General features: G+C 33.1%; 1 protein-coding gene and 1 pseudogene across 2 annotated transcripts; one reads left to right on the forward strand and one right to left on the reverse strand.

The window, feature by feature from the left end:
* Positions 1–778: 778 nt before the first annotated feature.
* On the forward strand, positions 779–3,042 carry LOC143549686 (auxin response factor 18-like). The gene is made up of 2 exons (XM_077040540.1): positions 779–1,912; positions 2,012–3,042. The coding sequence occupies exons 1-2, from the start codon at positions 839–841 to the stop codon at positions 2,879–2,881; spliced, it is 1,944 nt and encodes a 647-aa protein (XP_076896655.1). The 5' UTR covers positions 779–838; the 3' UTR covers positions 2,882–3,042.
* Positions 3,043–9,495: 6,453 nt separating this feature from the next.
* LOC143550157 (uncharacterized) lies at positions 9,496–17,971 on the reverse strand (annotated as a pseudogene). Its single transcript, XR_013138278.1, has 14 exons — positions 17,831–17,971; positions 17,305–17,631; positions 15,837–16,075; positions 15,564–15,720; positions 15,421–15,498; positions 14,566–14,640; positions 14,383–14,501; positions 14,152–14,307; positions 12,842–13,358; positions 12,605–12,761; positions 11,806–11,915; positions 11,583–11,695; positions 10,112–10,469; positions 9,496–10,039 (listed from the first exon to the last, which is right to left on the reverse strand). The product of XR_013138278.1 is annotated as an uncharacterized LOC143550157 (transcript).
* Positions 17,972–21,211: the final 3,240 nt, after the last annotated feature.

Here is a 21,211-nt window from a genome sequence, read left to right on the forward strand (position 1 = left end):
AATAATTTAATAATACAGCATGAAGGTGTATTTAAGTTTAAGGTAAATAGGTGAAGGGGGTGTTGTTGAACGGTTCTATATTCCAGGTTACAGAGCGAAAAAGCAGTGGAATCAACAACAAACCCTGAAAAAATCTCTCAACTTATACATACATACATGTTGAGTACACACATATCTGTACGTATCTGTGTGTTGTATGCCACCGTCCGGTCGGCAACGAACCTTCAGGTATTTCACCACTTCTCTCTCACACTTGCAACTACATTCTATTCTATTATGTTCTCTATATATATATGTCTATATTTTTATTTATTTCACTCTCAATATATTCAACTTGTGCTGCAGGAAGCCAAAGGAACTCAAAGTTGCTTGATTTGACACTTCAACTATTATTAATGGAACTTCAGTTTTAACAGACTTTTGATCTTATCCGATATAGGTATGTATTTATGTTCTTTGATTGATGTTGTTTCTAGCCAGCTATACACATACCTTCTGACATCTAATCCGACACCATTTCTAATTAATGACCATTTGGATAGAGTTTAAATGGCCATTTTGATCAAAATTATAAAGTTAGTCAGGCTATGGTCAAAACGGCCCTATGGATATTGGCTAAATAGCGTGTCTGACTAATAATTTTCAAAGTTTTTATGGTTAAAAAAGCAGCCATGAATCATGATAATATTTAAACGGTTGTTCTGATCAATAATTTTCAAAGTGCAACTGTTTTAGTTAAAACGATTGTCTGAGTGTGTTATAAGCGGCCGTTAATTTATGTTGATGAACCCTTATAATATGATTTGTTGTTTTTATTACAGAATCACTTGAGTTAGCAATGATAACTGTAATGAATCATGTGAAGAAACCTTCTAACACCATGGAAAAAAGCTTAGACTCGCAGTTATGGCATGCGTGTGCGGGCGGGATGGTGCAAATGCCACCATTAAACTCTAGGGTTTTGTACTTTCCACAAGGACATGCTGAACACTCCGGAACTGGAAACAGCACCGTGTTCACTAACCCCCGCAGGATTCCTCCGTACATTATGTGCGAAGTGTCCGCAGTTAAGTTCATGGCGGACCCTGACACAGATGAAGTGTATGCTAAAATATCACTTATTCCGGTTAAAAACCCTTGCTTCTTTGACTCTAATGAGGATGAAGATGACCTAGGGTTTGGTTTACGGTTTGACCGAAATGAAAATAAAGAGAAACCCACCTCATTCGCTAAGACTTTGACTCAGTCTGACGCGAATAACGGTGGGGGCTTCTCAGTTCCGCGGTACTGCGCGGAAACTATTTTTCCGCGGTTGGATTACACCGCGGAGCCCCCGGTTCAGATTATTACGGTGAAGGATGTTCACGGCCAGATTTGGAAGTTCCGCCACATTTACCGCGGGACGCCGCGGCGGCATTTGTTGACAACCGGGTGGAGTAATTTTGTTAACCATAAGAAGCTCGTGGCGGGCGACTCGGTCGTGTTTTTACGGGCGGATAATGGGGATCTTTGTGTCGGGATCAGGCGAGCCAAGCGAGGAATCGGTGGGGGGTTTCATGAACTCCCCACCGGTTCCTCGTTGTATGGAGGGGGGCTCGCCAGGTTCCGACCAGAAAATGAGAATGTGAATGGGAAAGCGGATGCGGAGGCGGTGGTTGAAGCCGCGAATCTTGCGGCTGCGGGTCAACCGTTTGAGGTTGTTTATTACCCGCGTGCGAGCACCCCTGAGTTTTGTGTTAAGGCGGCTACCGTGAAAGCCGCCATGAGAATCCAATGGTGTCCTGGAATGAGATTCAAAATGGCCTTTGAAACTGAAGATTCATCAAGAATTAGTTGGTTTATGGGTACCATTGCTTTGGTTCAAGTAGATGATCAAATCAATTGGCCTAATTCTCCATGGAGGCTTCTTCAGGTATTAATTTTATATAAATTTGTTGATTTTGTTCACTACTAAACAAATAAGTATCACCGCGTTATTGATTTTGACATTGTGTTGTGTGCAAACATATAGGTAACTTGGGATGAACCCGAATTGCTACAAAATGTGAAACGAGTTAACCCGTGGTTAGTTGAGTTAGTAGCAAGTATGCCCGCGATTCATCTTACACCATTTTCGCCTCCAAGGAAGAAGCTTCGCTTCCCACAACCACCCGATTTCCCTTTGCTTACAATCCCACCGAGCATCCAGGGAGCCAGGCATAGCACACAATTTGGGTTGGACCAGCATTTGCGGTTCAACCCAATGAACCCGTTCCCACAAGGGTTCATGGGTGGTCACGGCCCAATGAGCCGGTTTCCGTTCCAAGAGCGTGATGAAAATCTTTCGTGTATGTTAACAATAGGGAACCAAAACCCTAACCCAAGTTTGAAAAGGAAAAATGATGAGAAGGATGTAAATGATAAGAAAAAACCAATATTTGTTTTGTTTGGTCAACCGATTCTGACTGAACAACAACTATGCAAGAGTGCTTCTTGTGATACGAGTAGTCCGGCCCTTGAATCATCTGAGGAGGATGATCTATGGGTCGAGACTGGGCATTGTAAGGTTTTTATGGAGTCAGAGGACGTGGGTCGAACCTTTGACCTCACGACTTTGGGATCGTATGAAGAATTGTACGTAGCGCTTGCTAGCATGTTTGGTTTAGAGAAATCCAACGCTTCAGCCAATTTGATCTATCGAAACGCAAATGGGGTAATAAAACACACCGGAGACGAACCGTTTAGGTATTTGTTTTACAACATGTTAACAAAGTTCGTATGCTCTTTAACTTTTATGCTTAATTTATCATTTTGTTATTGTTTCCGTTACAGTGAGTTCTTGAAGGTGGCGAGAAAGTTAACGATTCTAACAGATTCGCCCAAGGGCAAAGCAGGATGTTAGAGAATAATCGATTTCTTCTGGTTAATTTGTACAGTTGGGTACTTATGATTTTTTTTTTTTCTATTGTAAGACATTTTATTCTGTAAGAACTAGGTTGGTTATGCTTTATGTTTTTCATTTCTTATTTGACAATGGCTATTAGTCTATTCAACTGTATTATACCAATTGTTGCACTTACATTTCGTGTGTCATGAATATGATATTTCACATATATGGTTGAACTAATGAGAAATATACATGATCCTAAGTTCACTTATGTGTAAACATTAAAGTATATATATATTGTTTGTTGTGTCTCATGTTATCTTTAGTAAAGACATATATATTAGAATGTCAATCATGCATCGTGAACATCTTTCAAACAAGCTTAAAACATATATTTCTTGTCTTGTTTTTGTTCAAAATGTGCTTGTGATATTGATGCCTATCATGCTTATCACTCAACGTCTCTATGATTACAACAAACATAAGATTTGTCATTTTGTCATAAGGGTCCGCTTCTCTTGGGGGTCATGACTACCCTCAAGGAAACGAATTAAACTGGAAAGATTCTCATTACTATCCCGACACTTCAAGACTCGATCCTAAACCACAAACCGGGAGAATGCTAGTTCTCTTAATTAACCTATAGTTTCAGTGATATATATATAGCTTATGAGTTTCTCATTTTGAACATGAGCAAGGTTAAGAGCTTCTTAGCAGTTTGAAATACATTGTTTTAGTCCACAAAATTGAAAATCCCTTAAATAATTTCAAAAGCAAGTAATACTAATTAGGCATTAGCCGTGTAAAGACTACCGTCAACACCTCTCTACACATGTCGATTTGATAAAATTAAAAATGAAAGTAAAATGAGAGAAAATATTACTAATAACTTAATATTGCTGTCATGACAATATTAATTCCATAAATTTAAAAAAAAGTCCCACAACAACATTAATCCCAAGGTGTAGTGGGATTAGGAAAAGACAGCTTGCTCACGTGCGGCTGGTTTGGTTTACGTTTGTTTTGATGCTTCGACCTAATCAATTGTTGTTTTTTTTTTCATAATTACTAATTCGCATAAAAAAAATTTTCCTTATAAATTTATTAAATTATTTTCAAATTTAATTATCTCATAAATTACAAGTAATTAAGTTTATTAGAAAATAGTTTAAATTTGTTTAATGAAAAAAAAGTAATATATAATTAATAATTAAAATAAGGATATAATGTATTAAAGATGTTTATTAAAGAAGCCATGTTTAACTGCGTAACAAGAGTTGCGCCGTTTCGATGGTTGGGACGACTTCGTTATCCTACGCACACACCAATTAATGCCATATAATTATGCAATTTGTCCCCTCCATTAATTATTTATTAAAACATTATAGTACTATTTATAAATAAAATGTTCATTTTTATATTAAATAAATACTTTTTTAAATGTGAAATGGTGTTTTAACTCTTTACCATCGATTTTACTATCACCGATATCGATCTGCTCTCTTCACTTTTAGTTTTAGATGAAGAAAAGTCATTTTTAAATTACTTCTCTAAAGATTTTTAAAAATTATAACAAAAAAAATAAAATAAAAATAATTACTCTAAAACAACAGTCATTGCGACTTGAGCTTGTTTAGTTGTTTAAGCTTGAGATTGACTCTCGAGCAGTATATATATTCAAAGCTTGAGCTTGGTTTAGCCTTCTAAGTAGGGCTGGAAATGAACCGAACGAACACGAACAAGGTCTTGTTCGTGTTCGTTCATTAAGGAAATAATGTGTTCACGAACGGTTCACAAACACTTACCGAACGAGATTTTATGTTCATGTTCGTTCATTAAGGAAATGAATGTGTTCACGAACGGTTCACGAAAACAAGCGAACACAAATAAAATCAACAGAGTCTAGAGATTGAGACCGACGTTTTCATCAATGTGAATAATGAAAGCATGTAAACGAATCGAACAAACACAAACAAGGGCATATTCGTGTTCGTTCATTTAACTTTAAACGAATACGAACTCTTAATCGAGCAAATATTTATGTTCCTTTTCGTTTATTTAAAAAAAGAACATGTGTGTTCGTTTATATTCATTTGTTTATAATCTAATCTAAGGGAACATAACTAAACAAAGATAAACGAACATAAATGAATATAGATGAACAAATGTAAGTGAACACAACAAACATAAACGAACATAAATGAAAAGGCTTCAATGAACACGAATTAATAAAATATAAAACCTTTAATTAGATGAGTCATCCAGATAATAGTTAATTATTTAATATTAATGCTATACGAACACAAATAAACAAACATAAATAAATGAACATAAACGAACGTTCATGAACATAAATGAACGAACGGAACATGTGTTCATGTTCGTTCGTTTAATTAAACGAACACAAATTTTTTGTTCGTGTTCGTTCGTTTAATAAATAAACAAACATAAACGAACTTTCCGCCAAACGGTTCACGAACATTTCACCGAACGTTTGGTTCATTTGCAGGTCTACTTCTAAGGCTAATGAAGCTTGCCATATGAAACTCTGGTTTGAACACATTTATTAAACTTGTTTCAGTTTAGACTCAAGTTTGGAGTCAATTAAGGTTGGCTTGATTCGAGCTTTTAGAAAGCAATCTCGAGTAGGTCACAAACGGTTTGTTTATACCCATAGAGATTATGGCTTTAACTAGAATTATAGAAGTAAACTAAAAGCATTAATATTTTTAACAATAACCATATAATTAAATTAAGAACAAAAAACCACATACCAAGGCATAGTTTAACAATGGTTACTGAAATTTATGCATTTAACAAACTTGAAATACTTGTAAGATTAATAGCATTAAACAGAAATTGAGTAATGTTCAAAGATTTATCTCGAGATCCTAGACATGAGATTCGGTCAAAAAGTCAACCATGAAAGTTCTATACCCATATTTGTCGGACTTCTTGTTTTTCAGTTTTTTTATGACTCCAATAATGGCTGTAATTAATTCTTATTAAGTAATTTTAGTTCTAGAAAGTTGTACTCAAACACAAAATGTCAAGATGAAAGTTTTAAAAGTCAAAGGCTAAATCCGTATTGAGAATATGTGTGTAAACCTGGTATAGATATAGAATAGATATTAAACATTTAAATCTAAGAAAATGTATAAAACAGATTGAGACATATCTTTTAGGTTGATTTATTAGGTATACATATTATTAATTTATACATCTAACAACAATAATGGACGATGTAATATAAACCACGCAATTTAATTACTTGACAATACAACATTAACAAAATGGATTTCTCATGATTTCAATGAACTTGTGTTATAATTACAAACTAGTATTAAGCCCCATCGCGTTGCGGTGGGGGCCGAAAACCACTAAAAAAAGTTACCTTGAAATATTTATCGAACCCGTGTGTTGATGGGTCGGGAGCGTCGAACCCGTGCTTTGTGGTGGGATTGTTAAACCGAACGAAAAGTAGACCTAAAAACGTCCAATCATAGCCATTTGTTGCAGTTTGTTAACACTTTAAAAATAAATAAAAAAAAAGATAATAAATAAATCGTCTTATGACCGAAAAGTTGAATGGGGAAGATAGACGTAAGAACGTTGAAAAACACATGCGTGTTGCAGCGTGTAAATTTGCAAAATTTAGACTAAAACGATAAATGAAAATTTTGTAAAAGATGAAAAGTATTAGAGAGCAAAGTTGAAAGTAGAAAATTGTTGAAACTAATAATGAAATGTACTTTGTGACAAACTTGTAAAAAATAAAAATATCAGGACGTAAGATAAAATATGAAAAGTATATAATGAAAAATAAAGAAAAAATTGAAAAAAAAAACCTAATGCATAATGTACAACTCATTATGCACTAAAACCTTTCCAATTGTTATATATATATATAACTAGTTTAAGCCCCGTGTATTACACGGGGAATTGATAAACATTTTAAAATTTGAACATTAATCAAAATACAATCGACATCACAATTATCGTATATTGTGAATAAAATTACAATTTATATTAAAATTATAGGAATTACTAAAGAAACATTACGCAAATATTTACTAATAAGAAAAAATTACTTGTACAATACGTTTGCGGTTGTGTTGATCAATATATCTAGTTTATCAATAATCAAAATTAGTCAATGTCTGCCTGTAAATCTTGACAAAGCGATATAGATGTCCATGTGAAAATACGGGTTCTTTCAAGTACAAGCCAACAATATATAATAAAACAAAATTATGTATTAAATCTTAATCTTAAATATATATATAAACGAAATCTTCTTAAATTCTCTCAACCCACCAGATTGTTTTATTTATAAATGAAGGTTTATCATGCATTTAAACTGAATTCACGGGTATGGGTCTCACCAAACCCAGATAGCCTTTTAAACGGATTATAACATCTCATTATATTAAAAATTAATCTCATTAAATATTTTATATGAAAATCCTATAAAATAGGGATATACTAAAAATTAGTATCCGGTTTTTTTAAAGATACTATTTATAATTAAGAAACAATTTTATAGTAAAAAGACGGGTCATAGGTCTCACCAAACACATGTAGCTTTTTTAAATCGGGTTATAACATCTCATTTATTTATTTATAGTAAAAAGACGGGTCATAGGTCTCACCAAACACATGTAGCTTTTTTAAATCGGGTTATAACATCTCATTTATTTATGAAACCCTTTCATCATCAAATCCTAAGTATATTAATAACTTCCTTACAATAGATAAAATTAAAATCCTAAAAAATATATTAATATTAGCAATGAATAATATAAAACAATCCCGTATTACAGGGAATAAAAGCTAGTTATATATATATATATATATGATAGCTAAGAAAAGAAGAACATGATTCTAGCATTCTAAAACAAACCAAAAGAATAAATTTAAATGGTTAGTATGTCGATAAACAAATTTATGATATTATGAAAATTTTTAAAGAAGAAAGTATTTTAATTGACTTTTATTTTATATACCTAAAAATACTAAAAAAATAATAATAAAGCAATGTTCCGACCACTTCAATCTCATTTGGCATGTTCTTTTTCTATAGCTAAATTGTTTCATTTTATTACTTAAGGATAAACATGACGTTAAAATATAAAAAGAAAAAAAGAAAGAAATAGATAAAAATTAACACACTTGCTTTATATATAAATAAGAATAAGACTATTTTGGGTTGAGTAATGACCCACAAGGGATTCAAATAACAAAATGGGTTTAAAATGTGAGGATGGTTGGAGAGTATGATAAGTGGCACATAGTAGTATTCTTTTATTAGAGTAGTAGATATAGAAACATGAAATTTTTATTATATTGTGAATACTTTAGTTATTAATATATGTAAAAGTGTTAAAATAAAATGTGCCTATAGTAATGTAAGGTAGACGTGTAAATTGGTTTTTATTGATTCTTATTATTTTTGGAGAATATACTTACAAGTTACAAGAATGTTTTATACATTTAGGGCCCAAACAGTAGCCTTGTAGATTAGAGGTGAAATAAAAAACCGAATTCAAAACTAGACCCGAAAAAAAAAACTTGGAATCGCTTTTATTATACTCGGGTTTTTAATACCCGTACCCTACCCGTAAGGTATGGATAGGGTATGCATTTCGGTACTAAAACTTGAACCCGAACTGGACCCAGTTTGTACCAAATAATACTTGAAAACCCGAACTTGTTCCATACCCGGAACCGGGTTTTTCCAATACCCGAAACTGTACCCGAATAATACCTTAAAAATGCCCAAAAAATACTCATAAAAAGTGCAACCTCTTAAAAAATCCAATCTATACCCGGAAAAAAACCCGAATAACCCAAAAATAGGGTATTTTCAATACCCGAAAATAGGGTATTCAAATACCCGGTATACCTGACCCGAACCTAATGCATATGGTATGGTTTTTAGAGACAATACCCTGACCCGAACCTGAACCCGAACCAGGTATTACCAATACCCGATTTTCCAGTCCCTATCATACTCGAACCTGGTTCCATACCCGGTTAAAAAACCCTATTTGTGAACCTCTATGTACGGTTGCTCATCTCACTCACACATCACATGCTTAAATTCAAGCCCAATTAACAACAAAAGATACAATTAGTGGTGGAAAATGAACCACTTAATCCAACCCAGTTCAACAAAAAAATCGATTTGACCCAAACCGTTTTGAACCCAACCCAACCCGCTAGTTCGTAACCAGTTCATCATCTTGTTCTGTAAAACTGGTTTGGACCCAACCGATATGATAAAACATGTCAAAACAACTGTCTTTTTTTTAACCAAAACCGGTTCCAACCCGATTCAAACCGATTCGATAGGGCTGAACATTCTTGTCTCCAAACCCAAACCAGTTTGTGATAAAAACCCAATTTCTATATGTCTAGATACAAATTACAAGTTGGTACTTGGTAGTGTATCAAATCAATTCCTTATGTTTAATTAATTATTTAACTCTGTAATAACAAATTAACAATAATAATCAAACCTTTTGCTTGAGACTTGAGTTGAAAACCCAAAATTAGACTTAGCCAATTGAGTAAAAGCTTAGCTATGATACCATATAAATGAAAGTATCATAAACAAATAAAGTTAAAGATCATAAACTTTCATCATAATCAAGAATCCCATTAACAATGTCAGATTTGATATCCTTTGCTAGAGTTAAGCAAAAAACAACTTTGAATCAAACCATAAATTAATTATTTGCTAATCTACAACTTGTTCTATCACCTCAAAGCTAATATCCAAACCAAACACATACAAAAAACCAATATAAATGTTTAGAACACGTATGTAAGAGTTCGTATGAATCTCCTTAAATTAGAAATCAACGCGTAAATTATTCAAAAAAGCTAAGGTATAGGGAGATGTAGACTTCCCAAACAATGAACACCATGAAGGAAGCTTCTCAAGAACCCTTTTGACTTTTGGAGTCAATCGGTCAACGTCCGTTCTTAATTTCAACAATAAACCATTATCGTCGTCATCATCTGTCACTTGAGTATGATTGTTGACCCAATAAAGAGTCAAACCAAATCTTTTTGGAGCATTTTTCCCTCCAGAAAACTGAATATTATGCCATCCATCTACACTACCTTTCGCGCCAATTTGAATTAATTCTTCACCATTTTCATCATCTGAAATGATAACATTAATAAATAATTACTACTGTAAATATATTGAATGTAACTAAAAAATAAAAATGGTACCTTTGAGTCTGAAATCTTGTATTTTATTAGTATTGATCGAAAGAGACCAGCGTGTTGAAAGTTTGGTGTCGATTGTGACGTGTGTGAATCTTTCATCTGTTTTTGAATCGGTTTCAACGTTTAGTGTTGGGATGTCGCTTTCGGTCCATCCGTTGACCGAATCGCTATTGGTCAAACAGCTGTACGAAGTGGTGAAAGTGACAAAATCAGTTTTATTTTCAGTTCCACACGTAAACCCTTCATCAATATGTTCAATCTCCTTGGTTAACTTCCCGGGGGTAGTTGAAAATAAAGAAATATACGAGATCGGTTCTTTGTGGTCCACATTTCTTCCAGAAGCTTCCACAACATGAACAACCTAGGAATCATCAAGATTTCATAGGTAAAGCAAATCCACTTGTATTAAACTAAAAGTATGGCAGGTTGGCTACAGGTCCAAACTCCAAACAGGTCGTTTTTAGACATAAAAGATCAATGCGTTAATTATGATTTCATAAACACTATTGTTACAAAAACAGATTAATAATCACCGATCTTTGAACAAAATCATTTAGAAGGTTGTACGGTTTAGAAATTAAATTTATTCAACTCATTTCCCTTTTAACTAACTTTTTTCATTTGACCTGTTAAAGATAAATAGGTCTGTAAACGAACCGAACAAACATGAATGAGAAATGTTCATGTTCGTTTGTTTAACTTTAACTGAGCAAACGATTTAACACAAACAGTTAAACAAACGGGGTTATCTAGTTCGTGTTCGTGCGTTAACCTTAACCGAACAGACGATCGTACACAAATAGTTAAACGAAGGGGGTTTTCTTGTTTGTATTCACCCGTTAAGAGAATGAGCGCGTTTGTGTTCGTTTGTTAATAGCCTTAACGAATGGTTCACAAACATAAATAAAAACACATAGTTGAACATAGATGAACTAGCATAACCGAACGAACACCAATTAAAATTAAACGTGAACATCAATCTGTAAGGTCTTAAAAACTAGAAAAAGTAAGACTAAATTTAACTGAATATATAAACGAGCTTAACATACATAATTGAACATAGATGAACTAGCATAATGAACGAACACCAATTAAAATTAAACTTGAACATCAATCTGTAAGGCCTTAAAAACTAGAAAAGGTAGACTAAATTTAACAGAATATATAAACAGACATAAAAAAACTTAAAAATGCATAAACCAACGAACATAAATGAATATAAAAGAACGTAAACAAGCTTAAATGGGTCAGAGTTGTCACCTCTAAAATTGACATTGAGTAATCATATGGTCTGTTTTTTTTATTTTAAAATTTGTGAAGATACTTAATTTGTGAAAAGAATTGATGACAAATTAATCTTTATAATAAGTAAAAGTAGAAAAATATAAATATTGATTAATTTATCATTTTCCTACACTAGTTCATCCTTCACAAATTTATAAATGTAGAATGAACAAAACAAACGGAATCTTACATTTACGGCTCTTGAAACATCTTCGGTGAATGGTGGGATGATTCCAGATATAACCACCGTTAGTGAAAGACCGCACACAATAAAACTTGCAATTGCGATTAATTTTTTGGCACCTTAAAACAATAATATGTAAGTAAAAAAGTCTGTATTTTACTTTTGATAGTCAACTAAGTTTAAGAAAACTGCAAAGGCTGCAACTTACAAAAGTCAAATTAAGTCAAACCTGATATGTGGATGTATGAAAGAAGATACACCATTGAAAGACATATGGCAGCCGATACGTACACAGCAACCGCTACACTCGCCAACCACTCGGGAGTGCCTCCAGGATTCCTGCATCAATATAAAGTCAACACTAAAACTAGAGACCATTTTTAAATATTAAAAGTAGCAAGTGATAAGAATTAAAATGCATCAGCCTATGACTTCGTGTTCGTTCATTTAACTTTAACTGTTCATTTAACTTTAACTGAACAGATGATCAAACATGAACAATTAAACAAACGGGGTTTTCTTGTTCGTGTTCGTTTATGTTCGTTCGTTATCCAGCATAAACGGACGGTTAACGGATGAACATAACTGAGCATAGATTAACAAACACGAACCAAGCATTTTCTTGTTCATTCTTTTAACTTTAACCAAACAAACAATCAAACACAAACAATCAAACGAACAGGGTTTTCTTGTTCGTGTTCGTGTATGTTCGTTCATTAACAGTGTAAACGAGCTATTCATGAAAGAACATAACTGAACATAGATAAATGAACATAACTGAATTGATACCAATCCAGAGTACATGAGAACAACAATGCACTGGGCCTAAAAGGTTATTGCAACTAAACTAGGTTGTAATGAGCCTAATAAATTAACGAACGTAAATGAGCGACATTAACAAAGCACAAACTAAATGAACATAAAGGAACAAACATAAGCAAGTTTAAATGAACAAAACATAAATGAACGACCAAGACATGTGTTCATGTTCATTCGTTTAACTAAACGGCATAAACGCCTTGTAATACCTGTCAAGACGAACAACCATACCAGCAACGGTTCCTGCTAACCGAATAAACATGCCACCCGATATTAGAAACGGTACAAAAAGACCAAATATTAAAGTTATTGTTTTGAGTGCCTTCGGTGCACGCGCGGGAGATAAAGTTGCTTCAAGCAATCCATCTACAGAATCAGGAAGTTACATCACTCAGCATACACCTTCGACCAAATAAAGATATTATTTTTCACAAAGTCAAACTTACAAGCAAAAGCCGGGGAAGCTAGCCATACAAGGGCAATATAGGAAGAACCCACTTTAAAATAATGACCAACAATTAGTAATATAAGCCATTGCAGCAAACCACTTTTATATAATGACCTTTCAGCTTCCAATTTAGCCCAATTGGATTGAACCACAGGGTCCATTTTCTTGGAAAGCACACGTGAAATGTAACCTTTTAGAATAATATAACCGATGTGTTGACCAATCAATGCCCCGAGCAAAGCTGGGGAAGCAAATAAACCTAAAATGAGCCATGGGTTTGAAACAAAGGGGACTGGTGACGATGAAACGAGTGGTAGAATGAAAGCAACGGCAGTCGATAATATTAATGAGAATATCCACATTAATATTATGCTTAAAAATGATAAGGATAATGAAATAGCAGCAGGTTGTCCCCCCATAACGAGTGATGTGACCCATATCATGATGGATTGCATTATGACTGAATTGTAGAGCATGTTGGCGAATCGTTGACGAAATACGATCATGTATGTTCCCTGAATTGTCACATTAAATTGGATTGTTAAAAATATGTTTATGTTTGTTCGTTTAAATTAAATTGAGCAAACGACAGGACACGAATAACCAAACGAACAGGGTTTCTTCTTCGTGTTTGTTAAGAAAATGAGTGTGTTCATGTTCGTTATCAGTATAAACGAATGGTTGGGTAAACGAACGAACATAACTAAGCTAGAATCAGTTAAAAGTATACGTGAACAACAATGTGTTGGGCCTAAAAGGTTATTAAAACCGGACTAAAATGTAATGCGTCCAAAAATATCAACTACATGTTAACAAATGTAAACGAACTAAAACTTATGAACATAAATGAACGTAAACAAACGAACATAAACGAAGTTCATGAACATAGACGAACAAACGAGACGTGTGTTTACATTCGTTCATTTAACTAAATGAACAAAAAAAATGTGTTCATGTTCGTTCATTTATTTAATAAACGAACATATATGAACTATTTACATTAAAAGGTAACCAACGTGGTCTGATTTTTGCATTAGATAAGAAGATTTATTTGCACTTACAAAAAGGCCCAAATCAGAGGTTTTTAATTAGAGTAACCTTGAAAGAACATCAACATGATCAAAGTTTCCGACACATCACCAACCACATAATCATTTTGACAATATAACCGGCTCAGATTATCTTAAATATTAAAATTTTGAACGTTTGAGGTTCTTTTTATCAAAATTTGGTTACCTTTCTATGCAATTTGATCTCAAAAGTCAATAAATCAAACTTTATAATCAAGAAAACATAAACATAAAGTACCAAGATGTCAAAATATATGGCAGCATCAGTATCAGTTTTCTCATTGACTTTGACTTTTGAAAGCTGAGAAGATGCAGCAGTATGAAGCAGAAAAGCAAGCATATTTTCACCAAGATGTTGCAGCAAACCAGGTTTTAAAAGCTTCAACTTGTCATTCTGCATACAAATATATGATCACTTTAACTTGGTCAACAATAGTCAAACTAAAGATGTTACGAATTTAAACAATACCTTTGTGTGATATACAGCAGTATTATCTGCATAAGCAAAGTCAAGACCAGAAAGACCCGCAACTTCTTATACGCTTGAAAATCAGTAGCAGATTTTATAACACCCGAAGTGAAAAGATCCTGCAAATGGAACTTAAAAATCTAGAATCAAATAATTAATTTAAGAATAGAAAATAATACACACCTGAGCAATAATTTGGCCCGATGGGTATTTTGCTACCAATGCAAAGTTCTCAATAGCCCATGGATCAGGACCCGCCTGCCAAAATGAACAAGGTACCACGGTTGACCGAATGTTGACTTAACTTTCATGAATTTTTGTTTGGCTTTTCAAATCGATGGGTATTTTGCTACCAATGCAAAGTTCTCAATAGCCCATGGATCAGGACCCGCCTGCCAAAATGAACAAGGTACCACGGTTGACCGAATGTTGACTTAACTTTCATGAATTTTTGTTTGGCTTTTCACAAGATTTGAAAAGCCATACAGGTGTAAGTGAGCCGAGCCAAGCTCAGCTCATTTAACATACTAGAGGCTCGAGCTTACTCGTTTAACATACTAGGGGCTTGAGCTACGCTCATTTAACATACTAAAGCTCAAGCTAGCTTGTTTAACTTACTACAGACTCGAGCTTGGCTCGTGGGTAGCTTTTCAAGCTTGAGATCGGCTCGTTTATTACTTATTAATAATTAATTTATATACATTTATAATTATTTTTAATGTATGTCGTTGCACTGCAGTCCGGTTCCAGGCTTCACCTTCGCAATTTTTACTTCTGACTAGTTCCATTTCAACTTTAATAACAATTATTATACACGTATATATTTAATATTTTATATAGAAGTTATATAAATAGTAGGCTCATTTAGGCTTGTGAGCCAGCTCGAGCTCAATAAGTGAAGCTTGAGGTCAGACTCATTTATAAAACAAGCTTGTAGCTCAGCTCGATTCAAGCTGAACTCAATTAGCTCACTAGCGGCTTGACTCATTTACACCCCTATTTTTCAGTTTAAAGGCAATACTTTATGGTAGTGATTACCTGAAATATAGCAGATGCACCTCCAATGCCCATGGCTTCCAAATCAATAGCCATAATTATGGTGTTACTCCACGGATGCTGCAAAAATATTTACACATCATCACTTAATATTAAATATAATATCAAAATTATAATTATTATACCTGAGTTATAAAGCTATGTGCACCATTTAAACCCTCTTCCTCGCCCGTATTAAACAAAAAAATAACAGAATTTTTAAAACCGTGGGCCCAATGAGAGACCCCTCGAGCAAGCTCTAGCATCACCGCAACACAAGAACTGCAGTCCCCAGCTCCTTCCCTAATCCCTATATCAACACAAACATTAAGTTTTATAACTTCATTATCATTTTTCAAATAAATAAAATCCCAAAGTTATTAAATTCAAATTTATTGAATTAAAAATAGGTAACGTACGCAGAGTAAACAGTATCTATGTGAGAAGAGACCAGAATAGCACTATTGGTTGCTTCTGAAACATATTTTGGTGAGATTCTTAAAACAATACGTTTGAGATCTGAATAAGCAAGTGTTTTTCCTTTAAAAAGTCCGTTGACCAGAATATTAGCACCCGAGCTTGCATGGAAAAGATCAACTTCAACATCAACTTCCCAGTGAGCGGTTTTCTTTATATTCTCAGCTGTTCTTAAAACATACTACAAAAACAATAAGATAATGGGAATAATGAATATGAATATTAATGGCACACGAACAAATTTTATTGGAAATGCACAAAACTGAAAATGGGTGACTATTATTTAGAGATAAAGTGTATCCTTTTGCTTTGTTTCCTTATTATTGCAAGTAGCTAGTTAGGATATTGTTTACTACCACCATACTTCTATAGTGCTATTAGGGCTGCATTTCTAGGATAATATAACCTAGGGTAGGGTTGTAAAAGAACCAGATGTTAAGCAAACCGTTTAGCAAGAAGTTCGTTTACATACGTTTGTTTAAGAAGCAGGCGGACGTAAACATCAAGTTCTGTTCGATTAACTAAACGAACAAACATGAAAAAAGGTTGCGTTCGTTCATTTATGTTTGTGAATGTTTGGTAACATGTTCGTTTATGTTCATTCCTTTACATTCGTTTGTTTATGCTTGTTCATTAAAGGCTTTTTATATTTTATATTTTATATTTTTTTAGTTTATCATCCAAAGATTTAAACCTTTTATAGTTTTTATTTTTATTATTTTACTAACTTAACTCACTATATGTTCGTTTATGTAGGTTTGTGTCTGTGTTCGTTTATGGTCGTTTAAAAAGTGAATGACCGAATATGAACAAAAGCATTTCCCAAACGAATGAACACAAATGCGCAATCTTGTTTGGTTAAGTGTTCACGGACGTTCTTTTGCCCGATAAAAGCTTAATGAACAAACACGAACAAGGCATCCTTCGACTAAAGTTATGACATGATAACAGATACACATATGCATTTGTGTGTCATGTAACCTGTTAACATATAGGGAAAATCATGAAAATATCCATTCTGACCGGGGATATAAACAAAATAAACTTGATTTTTTGAAATTACAAAAATAGCCGATTGACCTTTTTATTTCTAGTTTCTAATGATTTCCACCAATCACAGGAGAACACATGTCAGCAATCACTGATGGATTAGACCTTCGATAAAAATCTCATGTACTAGAGTGAAATCACGTACGCCATTTTTGAATCTCCTGTGAGCCAAAATAATCGACTCTGCACCAAAGAATCCAATCTGTTGCACCAGATTGAAAACCACTCTGCTAAAAGACACTTGTCGCGCTCTCATTGATTAGTAATTTTAAAAAGTCAAAGCTATTTGGTTAATATTTTCGGTCAAAATGGATATTTTTGTGAACTTTGATTATCCCTAACATATATTATAATTCACACCTGCAACCCAAGGTCTAATTTTTCAGAACCAACAGGATGAGGACCCAACTGAGTCAACTCTTCAACATGCTTCATTGCCTCTTCCTCCGAAAACCCTCTTTTCCCCACCTGTTGGGATGTAAGCGGGTCGGGCAACCGCTCAAACTGATAATGGTGAACCGCCCACATCCCTTGCGTGATCAAGATAAACGCGGCCAGAATAACATAACCCGATCTCTTTGCAGTAACCACATTCTTAATCTTTTCATCACTTTCATCCCTTGATGTTAAAGAATGATTCTTTGACCTATTTCTCATTGTTTTTCACTCAAGCAATAGGTCGAACACCTGGTGTGCAACAATCATAAAGATAAATTAACAGTCCTTTTTTACTTTTGTTAACTACCACTAAAATATATAAAGATATATAAACATATATAAACATAACCCAGGTGATAATTCAATGAAATTGATCATAATTGACTGTGACAACAAGAATTAACACATGTATAATTGATGGGTATCATTAAATAAGTGAAAAATGAACCTCTTTTGATGCTTGATTCCTTTAATTGTATGAGAATTGAGCATAGAAGATGGGATAGAATCAATTATCTATCTATCTATCTTGTTTGGAGGGTAAATTGGGGGAAAATATGAACAAGGATTGGCAAAGGTTTTGACTTTTACTCAATAATAATAAGCAGTTGCAAGTGACGTAATGTGATTGGATGAGTGTGTGCTTACTTTTAGTAAATGACTACAACGCCCCCAACTCTCAATAAATGTAAAATCATATATTTATTATTTTAAAGTAGACAAGATTTATTTTCGGGCAGCGGTGGATAATTATTGCTATGTTAATAATAATTAAATAAAAAGGGAATTTTCAGATTTAATTGAATTCGAAGTTTAAATGGATAACTGTAATTAACAGTTTCCAAACCCTGATCTTACGTATACATTTGATTGTTTATGTTCGTCCACTCTGGTTCAATCTTTCATTTTCACACTACATTTGAAATTCTGATCTCGTATGAGTTTTATCCGATTAAGTATTTAGAAAACGAGTGAACGATTAAATTATTTCAATGTTAAAGTGCTACACGACTCTCATGTAATCCAAGTAGCTTATTATGTATAGAATCCCGAGCTGATTTGGCTCGCATAATTTAACTTTGCCATAAACAGGAAATTATATCTTTTATTAATTTCGTAACAAAAAAATAAAAACTCGGAATCATTCAAACAACGGTATGGACAATTGTTACTGAAACTCAGTTGAGTGTTTCATCAAGCGAAACAACCAACGAAGACAAAAGATTCAAGAAATAGAAAGGAACATATACAAATTGATCAGAAAAAACAAAAATAGACAAGATGGTAACCAATAATGAAGAAGCGGTTTGATGTTGTTACTAACTGATGAAGATTGATCAAGACAATGGTGATTGAGACAATGATGATCGAGACAATGATGAACCAGATGTCGACGAGAAGTGATCAAATCCTACCCTCTTTCTTCTCTCATATATGAAGACCAAAACCAACCCAACAATCATAGGAAATCTATCCCAAATAAACTATATATATATAATATATATATATATATAAACGAAAACATAAAAATCCTACGTGTCGTAATGTGGTCACTCCCTCTTTTTTTGGAGTCATAAGATTTGCTTGATTTTTAAATGGAGGCTTCTCATGCATTTGACACGAATTCACGGGTACGGGTCTTACCAAACCCAGATATTCCTTAAACGGGTTATAACATCTTATTAAATTAAAATTTATTCTCACCAAATTATTGATGTGAAAATCCTATAAAATAGGATATACTAAAAATTATTATATTATTTTTTTTAAAAAAATATTATTTATAATTAAGAAACAATTTTATAGTAAAAAAAAATAAGCAGGTATTGGGTCTTACCAAACTCAGATAACTTTTAAACCGGGTTATAACATCTTAGTTATTTGTGAAAACTTTTTATCATCAAACTCTAAGTATATTAAAATTTTCATTACAATAAATAAAATTAAACCTAAAAAAGTATATAATATTAAAAACGAGTAATGTAAAACAGACCCCATAATACGGGGTAAACGAAAACATAAAAATCCTACGTGTCGTGATGTGGTCGCTTCCCATTTTTTTGGAGTCACCAGATTTGCTTGATTTTTAAATAGAGGCTTCTCATGCATCTGACCCGAATTCACGGGTATGAGTCTCATCAAACCCAGATATTTCTTAAACGAGTTATAACATCTCATTAAATTAAAAAATAATCTCACCAAATATTTGATTTAAAAATCCTATAAAGTAGGGATATACTAAAAATTAATATTTTATTTATTTAAAAAAAGATGTATATTATATATAATTAAAAAAAACAATTTTTTAGTAAAAAAATAAACGGGTCTTGGGTCTCATCAAACCCATATAACTTTTAAACCGGGTTATAGCATCTCATTTATTTGAGAAACAATTTATCATCAAACCATAAGTATATTATTAACTTTTATACAATAAAAAAATAAAAATTCAAAAATTAAATAAATATTAGAAACAAATAATATAAAACAACTCCCGTAATACGGGGGATAAAAACTAGTGTATATATATATATATATATATATATATATATATAAACAAAACATTTAAAAGCTCTCTTGTTGCTCCCTACATTATCTCAAGCCATCATATTGCATTATTTGTAAATAGATGATTCTCATGCATTTGACCTGATTGGTCTCACCAAACCCATGTAATCCTTAAACGGGTATAGCATCTTATTAAATTAAAACTGAATCTCACCAAAATTCTATGATTTGAAAATCTCATAAAATAGGGATATACTAAAGATAATATCTTATTTCTTTAAAAAGGATATATATTATTTATAATTAAAAACAATTTTATAGTAAAAAAATAAGCGGGTCATGGGTCTCACCCGTCACACCTCGATCAAAGGCGGCGGAACATGCCGGGGTGCAACGGATTGTCCATGAACACAAGACACTATTAAAGTGACAATATTTAAACAACTATTAATTTCATTCAATCACCAAAAGTACACATCTTGTTCATACAGATAACACCAAATATAAGAATTTAATTGTTCATTCTTCTAATAACCTAAACGGTCTCAAATAAGATAGCATCTTCAAACTCCAATCAACCAATAATTAAACCTGTAATAATGCATAAAATAATATTTGTCAACATGAATGTTGGTGAGCAATTTCATAGTTCTGAGTATATATAATATGAGACGAAATCCACAAACGTATATAAGACTACAAATAAAAGCAACAATTGTGGTATATAAATCATAAGTAAATGAGATCCTTTCTAATCGGTAACAACCGACATACTCGGATAATGAGGCCCTATTCTACTAGCACAAGGCTAAAGTAGTTACGGGTGCGTATGATCATACTTATTGAGGCTCCACAACAACATAAAAATAAACACTCGTGCACGTAAAACATATGAAACATATAGCACACAATAGAGCACGTATTCTAAGTATCATACACCCTAGAGTTTTATGGTTTGAGGATAGAGTGTTATAAATTATTCTTGTTTTGAATAAGTATGCATGTTACCTTCAAAGTATAGAAAGAAAACGGGGGATGAAATGTACTCACGTGAAATAAGTAACTTGAATGATAGTTTTCGATAAAACGGGGAAGGGTAAGTTTAACGGACAAGACCTAGATTAAAAAGGGTCTTGAGTTAGTAGATGGTTTTAAAAGCTTTAAAGTAAAATAACTTGACAAGTAAAATAAATAATTAAAGTTTGAGAGTTAAAGTGTAAATACATAAGAATAAAAGTAATGGTTTTAAAAAAATAAGTTTACTCAAAATCGGGTCTCATTATTCTATTCATTAGTTTTACTTAACCTTTGTTAAGTAAAT

Source organism: Bidens hawaiensis, unplaced genomic scaffold (genome assembly GCF_021521415.1).
Source record: "Bidens hawaiensis isolate Kalapana, Puna unplaced genomic scaffold, B.hawaiensis_p1.1 tig00000978_1, whole genome shotgun sequence".
Classification (NCBI taxonomy): domain Eukaryota; kingdom Viridiplantae; phylum Streptophyta; class Magnoliopsida; order Asterales; family Asteraceae; genus Bidens; species Bidens hawaiensis.